Below are 16,570 nucleotides of genomic sequence, written 5' to 3'. Positions count from 1 at the left end.
GTGGTGGCATGTGCCTATAGCCCCAGCTACTCTGGAGGCTGAGGCTGGAGGATCACTTGAGTCTAGGAGTTCTGGGCTGTAGTGCGCTATGCTGATCGGGTGTCTGCACTAAGTTCGGCATCAATATGGTGACCTCCCGGGAGTGGGAGACCACCAGGTTGCCTAAGGAGGGGTGAACCGGCCCAGGTCGGTTAAAGCAGGTTAAAGTGTTTGCACAGTACATGGCCCACAGTAAGTGCCCAGAAAGTGTTAGCCAATAGTACTGTGTTTCAGACATGATTGCTGCTTATGTTATTATTATTAAGTAAAAGTTACCCATGTTCAACTGCTGATCAAAAAAGAAGAAAATTCAGGGCAAATCATGCCTACCTTAAAGCTTTTGAGCAGCCATCCTCTCACCTGGACAGCCCTCCCAGCCCTCTTCATCTTCCAAGACCACTCTTGCCTCCCACACTGACATTTCCTATCTGCTAACACAGCTGCCAAATGAGCCCTTTACAAATGCAAACCAGGTCTCCCCCAGTTCAAGCCCTCCCATGGTTTCCAGGATACTCAGAATAAATCCTAAATCCTAAATCCTCCCATGGGTCCCCTGATCTTCTAACTCCAACCCACACCCCCCTCGCCCTTGCTCCTTCACCCCAGCCACACTGGCCTCATTTCTGTGCCTCAAATATCACAAGTCCCTGCCTCAGGACCTCTGGCCTGGCCGCTCCCTCTGCCTGGGAAGCCATTCCCGAGAGTTGCATCATAGGCTCCTCCTCTCTCTCAGCACCAGCCCTGACCTACCCGACTCCATCCTGTGTGTGTTCCAGTTAGGGACAGCCCTGGAAGGTGGGTGCTGAGCGGTCTCCCCAGCTGCCCCAACCAGGCCGGGTCCCACCCCTCAGCAACCCTGCAGCTGCAGGGAAGAGGTGAGGTGGGCTCCTCACCACTGCAAGGGATGCTTTTCCTAGGGGCTAGGTAACTTTTTTCACGAATATGAATTACTTACATCATTTAAAAATAAGTTGTTTAAAATTAAAATTGTGAATCCCCCCTGCCACCAAGGGAACATAAGTTCTGGAAGGGGACACCAGGGAGGCCCCAGACGACACCTTTGGGCATACCCTGACATCCAGCCAGGGTGTGGTCCTGGGAAAAGGCGGACCAGGCGCCCAGCTCGGGGTGATCTATGTGCTAGGGCAGCAGGGAGGAGGGGAGCAGGGCAGGGGAGCTCGCTGGGAGCCGGCTTCCCCCACCCGCCCCACCCCTGACTTTCACAAGCCATTAATTCTGCACCGAAGGAATTTTCTAAAAAGCCTTTCCCCCAGCTTTTTTTTTTTTCCCTTATCCTAAAATAAAATTTTTTAAAAAAATTTTAAAGGAGAAGTAAGCTGTCGGCTGCTCCGAAGGATCCGTGCTCCAAGGGGGAAGCTGATTCCCCAGCTGCCAGGGGAAATCACAAGGCAAACCGGCTCAAAAACGGAAGCCCAGCCTGGCGGGAAGTGCCGCCCCTGCTGGGGGAGGGGGATGCAGGCCGGGGGAGGGGAACACGGGACTCGGGACTAGACGTCCTGAGCATGCTGGCCTCAGCTGAACCTGGTCTCCAGGGGCAGTTAGCCTCACAGGCCCAAAATACCCCCCGACCCCAGCACCATCCTCGTTCAAGGCTAATGAGCATGAGTCTTTCCAAACTCAAGTTCTCCTGAGAGCAGGGAAGGCTCGGTTATCCCAGCAGCGCCCTTCAAGTCACAGGGCCATCTTTCCCTCACACAAAGCTGGTCAGACCCTCCCCACCTACAAACCGGCTCCCGGCTGTCCTTGGGATCAAGCCCCAGCTCTCCAGCCTCACATTCAAGGCCTTTGTGCCCCAGCTCCTGCCAGCTCCCAGGCCTCCAGTCTCGCTCCTCCCTCTGCCCCACCCGCTGTGCCCACCACATCAGTCTCGGCAGGTCCTGGAACATGCCCACACCTCACACCTGGGGCTCTTGTGCCATTGTAAATGTCCCCTCAGCAGCCAACGCCTGTCCCATGCCTCTGAGCCATTCGAACTCCCCTTGGCACTTCAGCGCCCCGTGTCTGGACCCATGCTCTTCCCTCTCCAGGCATGCCCAGATGGCCGGTTTTCAAGATGTGGCTCAGCCCCCCAACTCCTGTGATGGCGCTGTGCTGGTCACCACTCCCACACTTCCCATGGTAGCACATGCATGACATTCTCCAGCATGGAGCCTGTGCTCTGGAGGGAATGTTTACAAAAGAAAGGAACCTAATTTTGACTAAAGTGTGAGTGACTGTATTCAGCTGCTTTCTGTCTAAGTGGAGTGATTGAGAGCAACACAGCCATGCTGGGTGCTGGAGAACTGAGGGAAACGTATGCCTACTCTGCATGTGGCAACAAAGGGAGGAGGGTATTCAGGTCCAGGCAACACTAGCTGCTAGCTTCAGTTCCTGTAAAAACCTCACTTTATCCCTCTCTCACATGGGATGAGCAACCACTGCTGGTCTTGGCCCTGTTTTGAGAGCAGGATGCGCCCTCCCCCTCCAGCTGGCTCCCTCCTGGGGCCAAAGCTCTGCTCTGCCCACTCTCCCATTAAAACTCTGACATATTGATTTTACTACCAGCTGTAATTGTGTTGACTTTCTCTCCCCAGGAAGCCAGTTGGAAGGACAGTTTCAAGAGCCTGGCTTCTCAGGCCTCACATCCTGCCACAGACCCACCGCAGGTGGCACTATGAAAAGGATGCGGCATTAACAGTGGGTGCTGTGGCAGGTTGCAAAATCCAGCGGTTCCGTCCCAGGTACAGACTACACGGCTACTATACTGGCTGTGGAGGCTTTGCGCTTGAGAAGTGAGGGCACCTTCCTGCCTCAAGTGTTTGACTGTTTATGATCCTGGGAAAGTCAGATTTCCTTGCCACAGAGCTGAAATTAGCCGCAGAGCTGAAAGCACACGATCACTTTGGGGTATTAAGACTGCAGGGTGGGCCAGGCGCACAATGGCTCACGCCTGTAATCCCAGCAATTTGGGAGGCGGAGGTGGAAGGATCGCCTGAAGCCTGAAGGTCAAGGCTGCAATGAGCTATAATTTCACCACTGCACTCCAGTCTGGGTGACAGAGACCCTGTCTCGAAAAAATAAAAGTAAAAAGACTGCAAGGTGACCGTAGCTCAATACATCCTGGCTGGGGATTGGGCTGTCTGGACCCCCCAACTCCTCCTCCCAAAGCTGAGGTCCTTCCCATTCATCCTTTGCGGCAGCCAAAGAGAGCTTTTAAAATTGCAAAGCGCTTGATGCAACGTGGGCTCCTGGAAAAGAAAGCAGACGTTCGCGGAGTGCAGTCTGGAGTTTAGTTGGGAGTAAAGAACAAATGTTGGCTTCTTAGTTTTGACAAATGCACCACAGTAATGGTAAGATGTTAGCAATGGGAGAAACTAGGGGACGGGTATACAGGAACTGTCTGTACTATCTTTGTAACTTTCCTGAAAATCTAAAATTATTCCAAAGTAAAAAAGTTTATTTTGTTAAAAAAAAAAAAAAAACTCACAAAGCAGGTCACATCTCCTGTGCAGCTCAACAGCTTCCCATGGTTCCCTAGTGCTGTCAACGCAAATCCAAACTTTGCTCCTGGGCCCCTAAAGCCCCACTCAATCTGGCCCTGACCTCTGTGGCCTCTCTCAGCCCCCGTCCCTGCCAACTCCTCCCTTAGCTTGGACAGCCCAGATAGGGCCAGTCCTCCTGGGCTCCCCTGAGTGGAGCCCATGTGGCATGGGCTCAGTGGTGGCCCATGGACTGTGTCCAGTCTCAGTCCAGCAGCCCAGCCGCACACAGCCAGGCCAGAGTATGAAGCCACACCTGTGACTCCCAGACCCCAGCTCCTTCTACTTCAGCACGCGCTGCCTCTCAGAACACTGTGCAAGCTGACACCTCCGCTGACAGTAAACTGAGGCAAGGAATGAGCCACGTGCCCACTGTGTGCCAGCCCTGGGAGGGGCAGGATGGACTCGGTCCTGGGTGGCCTCTGGCAGCAGCCCCCATGCCAGGGAGGAAACCACCTGCTGCTGAGAAAGGAAATACCAGCGCCTTCAGGGGTGACCAAGAGGCTTCCTGGAGGGGCCGTGGGGAGAAGATGGCCAACCAGGCCTAGCACCATGGTCAGGAAGCCTGGCCTTAGCCACAGAGGAAAAGCAGCCTGGAGGAGCATGTCGGGGAGACCAAGGCACAGAGAGGAGCAGAGACTTCAGACAAACGGCAAAGGACACAGCAGCTCCGGCAGACCCTTTGGGGAGGCCTGCCTTGGTTTCCCTGACCCCTCTGAAGGAGATGGGTCACCCAGCTCCAGGGCTCTGAGGTTATTCAGGCCAGCTGGACACCATCTGGAAGGGATGGAGCCAGCCAGTCAGGCTGCCCTGAGGACCGCCACACAACCTGGGCATGATCTGCCCACCCGCCCCAAACAAGCGGAAGAACAAGCCTGGAAGGCCAAGCCCTAGGCTTAGGTCACAGGACTGGCTGGATTAAGGACCTACTGTGTGACAGACACTACAGCTACTGGGGGCACCTTATAGCGCGCGCGCGCGCACACACACACACACACACACACACACACACACACACACTTGCTGTGTACCCATTTTACAGATGAGAAAACTGAGGCTCATGACTGCTAAGTCTCACAGCTCTGACCTCACTGTGGGATGCACCATCCCCTCTGAACCTCAGCCTCCACATCTGTAAAATGAGACAGCAACAGCACCCACCACCTGGGGCTTATGGAAGGACTGAGCTCATAGGCGCCTTCAATGCTAAGCACTGTAGGTGCTCATTAAATGTTCCCAATTATCTACGCAGGCCACAGAGCAGAGGCTCGGGAGCTCCCGAGGACAGGGACAAGCCACTCCACCGCTTCCTGAAGTCAAAGCATCCGAGGCTGGATTGGCCACACCGCCCTCACCAAGGACGTAGTAGTGGGAGCTCTGGCCTCGGCCTGTCTGCCCTGGCGCCTGGGAACCACCGCCACAGTCGCTGACTCAAGCAGCCATTGTTTAGTTAGCTGGACACAGCCCCCAGACACCCAGCTCCCCCTTCTTGAAGCTGTTTCTCATTCCGGCCCAGCCTGGCCCCATTTCCAGCTCCCCGCCCCCTGAGTCCCAGAGGAGCACAGAGTGGGATGGGCAGGCAGCGGCTCTTCCCTGGCCCAGGGAAAAGGCTTCCCTCCCCCCAGCAGGAGGGGCAGAGCACGAAGCCAGTCTCTCCAAGCCCTGGAACAGTTTCCCTCCCAGCTTCCTCCCCTGAAGGGACTCCAGTCCAAGAGCCAAGAAATAGCTGCCTCTCCAGGGAACACTGGCACTTCCCTCCTGGGGTTGGGAGGTCTTGGAGGTTCGATCTCACACCCTCCTCCCCAGCCCCTGGTCTCCTGCGGGTCCAGCTTGTATGCCTGGCCGCAGGCTGTGCTCTGCAGCAGGACTCTACCGCTGGTCCCAGAGTCATCGCACGACCGCTGTGGACACGGCCAAGAAGGCAGGGCTGCTTGCAGCCTTGCGCAAACATCTCCGGGCTGGATTCCATGTGCTGGGGACACAGAGGTGACAATGGGGCCCTCTCTCCAGCTGCCCACATCCCAGCTCAGAGGCCCAGCCCCAGGATGGGGAGGGACAGCTTTATCACGGTAACAGTAGAGTGACAGTAGCAAGCAGCTGTGTGCAGTCTGCTTTGTGCTGAGACCTCTTTCTGTATTATCTCATTCAACCCTCATCACACCCTGAAAGAGCTGATGCTGCTTTACAGTAAAGGAAACTGAGGCACAAGAGTTGAAGTGATTTGCCCAGGGGCACACAGCCGGAACGGCTAGATCCAAGCCTCCAGTGCAGGCCAGCAGGCTCCATACCCCTGCCCTTAACCACAGCCTCCCCACCCGCCGCTCTGCCGGGAGTCACCAATGGCTGCTGGGAAATCAGCTGCTTGGAGCTGGAAAAACCCTGGGTTTCGAGCTGGGGAAACTGAGGCCCATCAAGGTGATGGCCACTTCTAGAGAGCTCAGTCACCTCACAGAGAGTGGGCAGAGGCTGGAGAAGGGCACAGGCAAGAGGGTTTGGCCACTTTCCTGGGCCTGGCCTCCACTCCAAGGCTTTTGCCGGCGCCCACTCCCCCCGCCCCCATTATTTACCCATCAGAGCATAAAGTGCTACGTGATTAACGCCCCACTGGGGCCTTGCCGGGCCTCGTAATGGAGCTGCGAGTTTCCCTCCCCCTCTAGTGCATGATTTATCAAGTTTCAGGGTAAAGGACGGTGGACTGGGCGGGGAGGGCCCCCGCTGGTGCTGGCCCCCAGATCTTGACTGCATCGACTATCAGCTGAGCAGGGCGGAGCAGGGCCCCTGCCACTGGACGCCTGTCTGGGCAGCCTGTTTGGTTTGGTCCTGGCTCAAACATGGCCTTTGGAAAGAAGAAAACGGCTGCACTCGGCGGGCAGTGAGGATCCAAGTCCACGTGGCTGGCACTCAGAGACTTTCTGGGCCTGTCCCTACTCGGGAACCGGCTGGTTTCCATGGCAATCCCCACATGGCTGTCAGAGCTGGAGAGGCCCTCGGGAGTCACCTGGTCCAGACACAGTGGGGACTCCGGGTGAGCGCCTGTGCCTCCAGATCCTGCCAGTACCTGGCAGGGCCAATACGGACCAGCAGCCACAGGGTCCCTTCTGGAACCAGATCGGCCATGTCTCTCCTTTCCCCAAAGCCCTGCTGGCTCCCCACAGCCCACAGGACAGCATCCAAGTCCTCAGCCTGCAGGCAAGGCCCAGCACACTCTCAGCTTCCCCTAGGCCTGCTACCCAAGCCACATTCCAACATCTCTGAGCCTTTGCCCCCACCGTGTCCTCTGCCTGGAATGTCTTCCCCAGCCCCATCTGTCAAGTGCTGCTCCAACCTCCCCTCCTCCGGGAAGCCCTCCCGCACTCCTCTGATGAGCTAGTCAGCGTGCAGCACCTGTCTGTTGTCATGCCCTCCTCCCTCGCCATTCTTGGGGCTCCTGGAGAGTGTCCGATTTGTCCCTCTTGGGAGCTGTCCTATAACAAGCTGAGCCTCCTCCCATACTCACACACTCTAGAGAGCCTGGACGAGCATGCGATGTTACCAAGGAGGTGCTGGCCTCTGGTGTGTGAAGGTGGATATAGCTACAGGCCCAGTAGCAGGAGTCCACACCAGGGGGTCGTCCCAACCCCAGCCCAGGACCATGATGGGCGCTGGGGCTGGGCAGCTCTGCAGGCCACCCTGAAAGGCCCTCACTGCTTCTCACAGGGGCCTCGGCGGGGGCAGAAGTTCCCTGGGTCTCAGTTTCCTCATCTTTAAAATGGGCCCATTCACCCCTTCCAACACCCTCTGGTTCACACCTCTTCGGTCAAAGTTTTTGGAGGAATGAGGGATCACAGGCGCTGCAGCCAGAAGCCTGCTCCACCTGGAGCACCACAGTCACCCACCACAGTGCGACCTCAGGCAAGATGCTTAACCCTTCTGGGCCTCTGCTTCCTCTTCTGTAGACTGGGGATAACACTCATTTCATTCAACTTCGGGGGGATTAAAAGATATGTAAAGTGCTCTGCAAAGGGCCAACACAGAGAAAGTTCTCAAGCAACAACCACAGTAGCTATGACATGACGGGGCAGCTCTGATGTCAGAGGGAAGGCTTCCTTGCCACTTCATGGCCCAACTCCAGAGTCGAAGAATGGAGGCCCAGGAAGGGGAAGGGACCACTCTCTTCCGGGGCTCCTGCCCTCCCGCTCCTGTACCAGTACACGCCATGTGCCTTTGTTCATGGCAGCAACCAGGACATGGAACCCAGCTGGTTTCCTTAATCTCCATGGAGACCGGGAGTCACAGGCGGGTGAAGCGGACTTTGCAGAGGGTGTTTCTGCAGGGCCCCAGGCAGCATGACCCTTGATGAATGCCGCCAGGCCACCCCAGTCTTCCCTGCACTGAGCCCACTTTACAGATGGGGAAATGGAGGCTCCAGGAAGGGATAGGACTTTCCACAGCCAGGAAGGGGCAGAGGCAGGATTTGAATCTGGGAAGTTGGCCCCAGGGTCCTGCACTCACCTAGCACTGTGCGCCTGCCTGGCTGTGGAAGGCCTTACTGTGGGCATATCCAGGGCGCTGACAGATCCTCCACTCACCCTCCTGGGTGGACCATCATTCACCCTGACCATTGAACCCACATCTCTCATTTGCACACCCAAAGGGCCAGGGGCTCACTCCTTCCAGAGGCCAATGATCGCATTTTCAGACAAATGCAACTAGCTGTTCCCTGCCTCCCCCGACTTCCTCAGGAGGCTGGGTCAGCCCCTACCCTCAGTGTGTGGCCTGGCCTCTGCAGATGCCCCAGCCAGCCTGAGTCACTGCTGTCACAATGGGCCCTGCCTGAATCTCTATGGCTCAGCCGGAGGGGGAACTGCAGAATTCCCCGCCACAGAGAGCTCCCAGCTCACCAGCCACCCGGAAGCGGACTCCTGCTTCTATCTGCGGATCCAGACCCCCACTCCCCAGCTGTGTGAGCCAGGGCAAGCCACTTCCTCTCTCTGGGCCTCAGTTTCCCCTTCTGTAAGCTGGGGATGATGATGATGCACTGTCTGCCTGACCAGGGGAGGGGCAGCCATGAGGTCAACCACGTAGGTGCTTGTAAAAGCCCTGCAGAGTGTGAGCTCGGCGGCGGTTTTTATTCACTCCAGGGAGCCCACGGGCCTCTTGCCCTCAACACAGTGCTGCACTGGACTCCTCAGCCCGGGCACTAGAGCCCACTCTCTCCATCTCAGCCTCTGTGCTGCGGCTGGGACAGCACCCGACGCACCCTCACTGAGCCCGTGTCTCACTCACCCATGCCTGCCTTCAGGCCTTATTTGATCTCATCTCCTTCAAGGCCCGGACCCTCCCTCCTCTGAGCCATTTTTTTCTGTCCACTGAGGCCAATTTTTTCTGGTGTCTTTTCTCCCTCTTGATACTAATACCTGTGCCTGCCATTTCCTGGGCACTGCATGTGAGATTTTATTTTATGTATTTATTTTTTATTATGGGCAGCTCCTAAGCCAGAGTAGGCTGAGAGAGCCACCCCTGAGATTTTAATCTACCCACATGCTAGGAGGGAGGCATAAGACCTGTTTTATAATGAGAAAGAATGAGGCCCACAGAGGGTAAATGACTGGCCCTGGCACTCACAGCTTATAGGCTGTATGCCCACGTACATACTGGGGGTCGCGATATTCTCAGGGCTGGGAGGGATGTCTCCTGGTCCAAGCCCTATCTGTGTCTCCAGGCCAGTCATCTCAGCCAACCCTCCTAGAACCCCCTCTCCTAAATCCTGACAAGTGTCTCTGCTTGCACCCTTGGTCACTGGGAGCTCACTCCCAGCCCCCAGCCCAAACCCAAATGTAAAGCCCATCTTGGAAGCTCTCTCTCCCTCCGCCCCCACCTGGCATCTCAGCCCCTAAATTGGTGCAAAAAAATGCCTTCTTGACGACGTGCACCCACCCACCGCATGCCAGTTTAAAACTGCCTGATTTTTTTTTTCCACCTTTACTATAAAAAGACACCTTGAAAATGCTGCACTGACATTTGCCTGTTGGTATTCCTTTTGTTTTAAAAATACAAATATTACGGTCATTCATAGGTTGGGGAGAAAGACTTGGGAAAGGAAGGTAGACTCAGCCTGCCCCACCTTGCTGGGTGACCCTGTGCCTCAGTTTCCCCGACCAGTGGCACTCAACAACTTCCCAACTGGCTTGCACTCCAAACAGGCTGTGATTTGAGGAAAGGGATCCAAGCTCCACGAAATGGAGGCGAATTTCTTCACTCCCTTTCTCTCAAAATATCTTAACTGCCCCAAATACGTTGAAAACAATCAGGGACAAAGTTGGGGACTTCTGAGGGCTGCAGGGACCGAGGTTCTCTATCTCTGGCCGCACATTTCAGCGGCTTCTCCCTTTGGGTTCTCAGGAAGAAGGCGAAGGGCAGAGGGCAAGTCCTGCCAGCTGGGAACCCAGACTGTGGGAGGCCATCCTGACCCAGGCTCTGGAGTTGTGGGCGGCTCGAGGGATTCCTGCCAGGCCCCAGGGTTCTTCATGAGACCCTCAAGCAGGAGCGAGAGGCTGGGTTTCCAAAGGCCTGGATGAGCTGCCTCACTTGCAGGTCATTCGGCCCTGGGGTCCTGCCCCGCGTGTAGCCCCACCCAAGCCACCTAGTGCCAGTGCCAGAGAAATCTGGCCAGATGGGACCAGGAGAAAAAAGGATTCTAGGCCCCTGGTGCTCCCCAGACCAAACTCATCCTCTTCCCCAGAGGTACCACATCACATGCCCCATCCCATGGGCACCAACATTTATCCTGTTGCTGAGCCTGACTTTGGGCAACTTTCTGCTCCTCCATCCCATCACTCCCCACCGCTGGGGCTGCATCCCAGCCCCCAAATCTGTCCAGAGCTCACCTGCCACCCTCCAAGCCCTCAGCATTGCTGCAGACCAGGCCAGCCGTGTCTCCAGAGAACAAGGCCGGCCCCATCTCCCCACTGCCATCTGGCACCCACCACAGAGCCTGGCACACAGTAAGTGCTCAAGGTATATTTGTGACTGAGTGAAGGAATCCATTCCTGGGACGCAGCTTCAGCCTCCCAACCCCTCTCCCTCCTCCATTGCTCCTTCTCACCCGCTACCTAGGGGCTTTCTAAAATAATATTTAGAAGAATTGCAGTCATTGCAAACAGGTGCCAGGTACATAAATGATCTCATTTAATACCCCCAATAGCTCTCAGAGGCAGGTATTCATGAGCATTCCTCTTCTGCAGCAGGGAGACTCAGGTGCCCGCTGAGACCACGCCACTCCTCCGGCTAAAACCCTTCACGGCTCCCAGGGCTCCAGGAAAAAGTCCAGGCTCCCCAGGACAGTCTCCCCGGGCCTCCCTGGCCTTTGTGTCATGTGCTTCCCACTCTACTCACCGGGCCACGCAGACCCCCTCAAGCCCGCTTGCCCGTCCTACCTCTAGGCCTTCGCACAGGCTGCTCCCTTAGCCTGGACCCCTTTCGTCTTCTCCGGCCTCACCTGGCTGCCTCCCGTTCCTCTGCCCCCTCCACTGTGCTCCCTCCACCCTCATTCTCCCTTTGCAGCACACATTGCCCTGTGTATAAGTGCCTGGTCACACATCTGTCCTCGGCTCACCTGCCCAGCCCATAAGAGTAGAAACAAAGTGAGTTGCCATTGGTTCCCCAGGGCACAGCATGGGGCTGGGCTCACAACAGAGTTACTAAATGTCTATGGGGCTAGAAGTAGGAGATGGTGGGGTTTTTACGGCTGCAGAACAAGCCAGATTAGGTGACTGCTCTCCAGGACCAAGCAGAGACTGTGCTAATAATGTCCCCCAGAGTAATAACAAGAAGAGCTGCCATCTGCTTAGTGCTTGCTGTGTACTGGGTACACTCAGCTGCATTTATCAATTCGTTTAGTCCTTAAAACAATGCTTTGGGATAAGGGTTGCTTTTACTGTCCCCACTTCACAGGTGAAGAAACTGAGGCCCAGAGAGGTTAAGTTCCTTGGCCAAGGTCACACAGCTGGGAAGTGACAAAGTGGGACTTGAACCCAAGCAGCCTGATGCAAATTCTAGGTTCTGAATCTGTCCCTGTGTAGCTGGCAACAGCCTGGAGCAAGAATAATCATCCCTCCCCCACCCCTGCCCATGCTAGAGGCCCAGAACGGGGACCTTGAGCACCTCTGGGAGATACCACCAAGTGGCACTGGCCTGTGCCCACAGCGGGCACAGGGAAGAAGAGAAGGGTGTGGAAAACAGGGAGGGTGACCAAGGAAGGCCGCAGCCGGAATCTGTGGCCTTGGGGTGGGGAAGAGGCCCTTGGCCACTCTGTCCTGGGGTTGTGTCCCGGGAGAGGCCCTGTCCCCTTAGGTAGAGAAGCCCCAGCCCCCCTCAGCTGGGTGAGTCACTGCACCGAGGGACCAGACCGTGGGAACCAGAACAGTTCTTGCCAGAGGGGGAGGGAACCCTGGGCTGGCCTGAGGAATCCCACAGATCAGCTCACACCAAAGGGCCCGGACACAGGGCCTGAAACTACTGGAGGAAGGCCCTCAGCCCACAGGACACTTCTCTCCGTGCAGCGACTCCCCACTGAGACCCCCAGTGCCAAACACAGGTGCTTGGGAGATGAAGCTCTGGGGTGGAGATGGTGGATGAACCAACCATGGCACTGGGCAAGCAGCCCCACCACCCATGGACTGTCTGCTCTGCTCACCCACTGTGACCTTTACTTTCAGGGTGGCCAGCCAGATGGTGGGCAGTCATGGGAGCCCGACCTCGACCTCAGAAGAAGGAATCTGCATTTTCTCAAAGCCCCAGTGTTGGGCCCACCCACAGGAGAATGGTTAATCTCATGAAATTCTTGTCACAGCCACGGAGAAGGGACAGGGTGGGGCCCCAAGAAAGGCTCGGGATCACCACGAGAAGGCTGAGTTCTGAATTTTGCTGATGGAGATGCAGCTTCCTAAGGGAATGGCAGGCAGTGGAGCTGAAGCGGGCTCCCCAGACTCAGATGGGTGGAGGGTGTGGGAAAGGCCCCAGTGTCATTCTGGAGCCTCATTCCTCAAGGTGAACCATGGGGATGAACTGACTCGGCTCCCAAAGCCAGTGTGAGGAGCAATCCCTTGCCATGAACTTCCTTTAGGGGAACCATACCAAGTCCCCTCCCATACCCTTGTCATGTCAACACACATGCTGATCCTCTCAACCTGGCCCGCCTTGCTACTGTCCAACCCAGCCTCAGACACCTGGGCCCCATACCCGCCTGGACTCCTCCTCATTCCCCACTGAGCCCCACGGCCCTCTCCTGCCCCCAAAACACCCCTGTTCACATCCCTCCATTCTCCTGGCCCTGGCATCTGCCCACCCCAGCTGCCTGGGACTCCTCCAAAACACACACACTCTAAGATCCAAGTCCAGAAGGCAGCAAAGGCTGGACATTTAAAACATAGATGCTGAGGCCAGACAGGCTGGATTCAAATCCACCTCTACTAGTGCCCAACTGTGTGATCCTCAGCAAGTTACTTAATCTCTCTGCACCTGTTTCTTCATCTGTAAAATGTGATGAGAATAGAGGCTACCTGAGAGGGTTGTTCTGAGAACTGGGAATTGTGACATATGATGCCCCTGGCTGGCACTCCACAAGTGCTTTTGTTTACCCCAGACTCCCACACCTGGTACATACTAGGTGCTCAGGAAATAGTTGCAGAATAGGTGAATAAAAGTTGGCCTCAGGCACACACCTGTTTGCCAACCATGCGGCCTTCTCAGAGTACCGACTCAAGCCCAAATACCTGCGTCCCCTGCCACGCACGTCCCACTGCACACCTAGTTCTGTCCTGTTGTACCAGTGTCTCTGCAGTACACCTATCTGCCCCATGCGTCTTCAGGCCCCAGCTTGCTGGCACACAAGTCCATGCAGACATCTGCAGGGCCCTGTGTGCCTCCTTGCACACCTGCCACACCCATGCAGGCATCACCAACGTGCAATGGTAGCTCTGACAGGCTCACCCTGTGGCCCCAGAACACACATTTGGTCAGGTATGCAGTCAATTACTGCGCCCTCAGCATGCATCTGTGACCCCCACGTGCACACCTGAGCTTTATGCGCACCTGGGTACCTGTGGTAACTTGGACCCCTCCCAGTACGCCTAGGTATGCGCGCCCGTGAGCCAGCACTCACTTGAGTCCCTGCACTTGCCCACCTGGGCCATACAGGCGCCGGCAGTACTCCTCTGGGGACACCTGTATTCTTTCGTGCACACCTGGGTTCCCCGTACATCTGGGTCTCTGCGCGCTCCCACCTGTGACCCGCTCAGCTCACGACTCACTCGGTTCCCGCCGCCGCCCCCGCCGCCGCCCGCGCTGCCGCCGCCCGGGTGTACCTGGATGTTGCGCTTGCGCTCGCAGGCCGGCCCGGTGCCCTGCACCACGCTGTCGAGCACCGCCACCACGTCGGGCGCCGGTTCCACGAAGCAGGCGGTGCGCGCAGCGCGGATGGCAGCTCGCACGTCAGCAAAGCGGAAGGCGCAGAGTGCGGCCGGAGCTGCGCGGGCCGCGGGGGACCCCTGGGGCCGTTCGAAGACAGCAAAGAGCCGCTCCCGGGCTGGAAAGACCGACACCAGGCGGCTGTAGAGGTCGCCGCGGCCCGCGCCTCCCGCGCACTGCAAGCCCAGCTGGATGTAGGACTCGGTGAGCTTCTTGGCGTCGCTGCCGGCGCCGTGGGGCAGGCAGATGCGCGCCAGCAGGCTCCGCGCTTGGCTCTCCTTGTCGCCCGCGCGCGCCTCGCTGTTGAGCGCCAGGTACGCGTAGGGCTGTGCGCCCGGCGGCGGGTCGGGCGGGTGCAGGAAAGCGCTCACGAAGCCCAGCTTGTGCTGCTCCTTGGCGCCCTGCTTGATCTTGAGGATGTTGTCGTCGGAGGGGTTGAGGTCGAAGGTGAAGAGCTTGGCCAGGTCGCCGCGCGCGTCCAGGGAACGGATGGCGATCTCGGGCGTGTTCTCGAAGCGGTGGTCCTCCAGGCTGCGGTTGCGCGGGAAGAAGGAGCTGCCGTAACCGGTGTACGTGGCGCCCACCAGCAGGCGGCTGCCCCCCGCGCCCGCGGCGGGAGGCAGCACCAACCCCACGGTGGACGCGTTCGGGTGGTTGGCCGCCACGTTCAGCATGCTGGGGAACACCGTGACGGGCTCCGCGGGCGGCGCGGCGGGCGGGAAGCGCACGGCCACGGCCGAGATGTTGCCCCGGCGCCGCAGCTGGCAGAAGCCCTGGTAGATGGACCCGCACACGACCACCAGGCCCTGGCCGGGGTCCAGCTGCAGGATCTTGTTGTAGTTGTCCGTGAGGCGCCGCGGGTGCTCGCACGAGGCCTGCGGCAGCTGCGGAGCGTGACACAGCGGGCTGTCGGGCACCGGGCCGACGGCCGCTTCGGCCTCCAGGCTCAGGTTGGCGCCCGACAGCTGATAGAGGCGGTTGACGGCAGCCAGGTACACCGTCCCCGCCGCGCCGTCCAGGGCGAAGTTGTTGGTGGGCGTGGGCGAGGGGAACCGACGCTGGATCTCCAGGGCGCCGGCCCGCGCCGCCCCCAGGAGCAGCAGCAACAGCAGCGGCACCGGGTACTGCGGCGGCGTCGGGAACGGCTGGGGGCTGGCGGCGGCGGCCCGGGCGCTAAGGGGTGCGCCGCCCGCGGCGCGAGGAGCCATCCGGGCGTGCGCGGGCTGCGCGGCGCGGCGAGTGCATGGGGCGCGGCGCGGCCAGGAACCGGGAGCCCGGAGGCGGCGGGAGGCGGGGGGCGGGCCCGGGCCGCGAGGCGCTTCCTGCCCGCGCCAGCCGCCCCCGGCCCCGGCGCCCGGGCCCGGCTCAACCTCGCCGCGCAGCCCGGGGGCGGGGCGGGGGCGGCTACGCTGCGGACACGCCCTCACTCCCCGCCCCGGCCCCGCCCCGCCCCGGGGACCCCCGCCTGTCCCTGGCCGTCCCGGGCCCCGCCCCGCCGCCCGCGGGTCCCGCCGCCCGCGCCCTCCAGGACCCGCCCGCGGCCCCAGGGTCCCTCCCCGTAGCCGCCGCCGCCGTCGCTCGCTCTCCTCGCTATTTCCTCCCACTTGGCCGCTTGGCCTTCCTCGCCCGCTCCTGTTTTCTCTTTCCGCCCTCTCCCCCACCCCGTCTCTCCCTCTCTCTGCGTTTCTCGTTTTCTGTGTCTCTCCGTCTCTGTCCCCACCCCAAACTCCGCGCGTGTGGCACTTCTCCGGGTTCTGCCTCTGCTGCTTCTCCCTCCGACTCCGCTTCGCTCTCCAGTCCCTGGCAGCCCCGCCCCCGGCCCTCTCTAGTTTCCTTCTCTCTCCTGCTCCGCTTTTCTGTCCCTGACGCTCGCTCCCTCTCTCCGTGGCTCCCTCTGCCTCCCTCTCGGACGCTCCGTCCCTCTCCCGGTCCCTCTGAGCTCCCCATTCCTTCTCCCTCTGCCTTCCCGAACCCTGTGTCGCCCCTCCACACTCAGCCTCCCTCCACCACCTTTCTCAGGCACTGTCCAGGCCTTCGCACCCCCGGGGCCAGCCAGTCGGGCCCCCAGGCCCCATAATCTGTCCCCCAAACCCCAGCCGCATGAAAGGGATTTACAAGTGGCAGGGCCAGAGGGACCAGTGCTCAGGGGTCAGACATATAAATGAGGAAAACATGGAGAGGGGAAATAGTTCCGGCCAGCGGCCCACAACAGATAGCCAGAGCAAGGCCTTGGTCCTGGAGCCCACAGTTGCCTCGTGTGGAGACCCAGCCGCACCCCCACCCCTGGCACCCCCGCCAGGCACTTTCCCTAACATCCTCCCAGGCTTAGTGGAAGATTAGTCCCACACAAGCCGGCACTGGGCAGGGTTCTTGATCTCAGAAGCAGCAGGTGGGCACTGGCGTTAGGGGCAGGCAGCCTGGTTCCGAGGTCACAGCCCTGTCAGGACCTTGCGCCGCGGCTGCTTCACTGGGGTGCTCACACAGGACTAGCCCGTGCCAGACGCTGTGCCAAGCACTTGCCATGTACGGGCTCTCTTTTTCCTCAC

The 16,570-nt window shown here is 58.8% G+C and overlaps 1 protein-coding gene across 1 annotated transcript in view; it reads right to left on the bottom strand.

Moving 5' to 3' along the window:
* The window catches only part of LOC105477767 (plexin D1), a 51,900-nt gene extending 36,630 nt beyond the window's left edge, over positions 1 to 15,270 (bottom strand). The window contains exon 1 of the mRNA XM_011734524.2: positions 13,922 to 15,270. Coding sequence (XP_011732826.2) covers positions 13,922 to 15,232 — 1,311 coding nt within the window. The 5' untranslated portion in view covers positions 15,233 to 15,270. The remainder of the gene's footprint in view (positions 1 to 13,921) is intronic.
* Between the last annotated feature and the right edge of the window lie 1,300 nt (positions 15,271 to 16,570).

Source organism: Macaca nemestrina, chromosome 2 (assembly GCF_043159975.1).
Source record: "Macaca nemestrina isolate mMacNem1 chromosome 2, mMacNem.hap1, whole genome shotgun sequence".
Lineage (NCBI taxonomy): Eukaryota > Metazoa > Chordata > Mammalia > Primates > Cercopithecidae > Macaca > Macaca nemestrina.
This window is presented reverse-complemented; position numbering and strand designations above follow the sequence as displayed.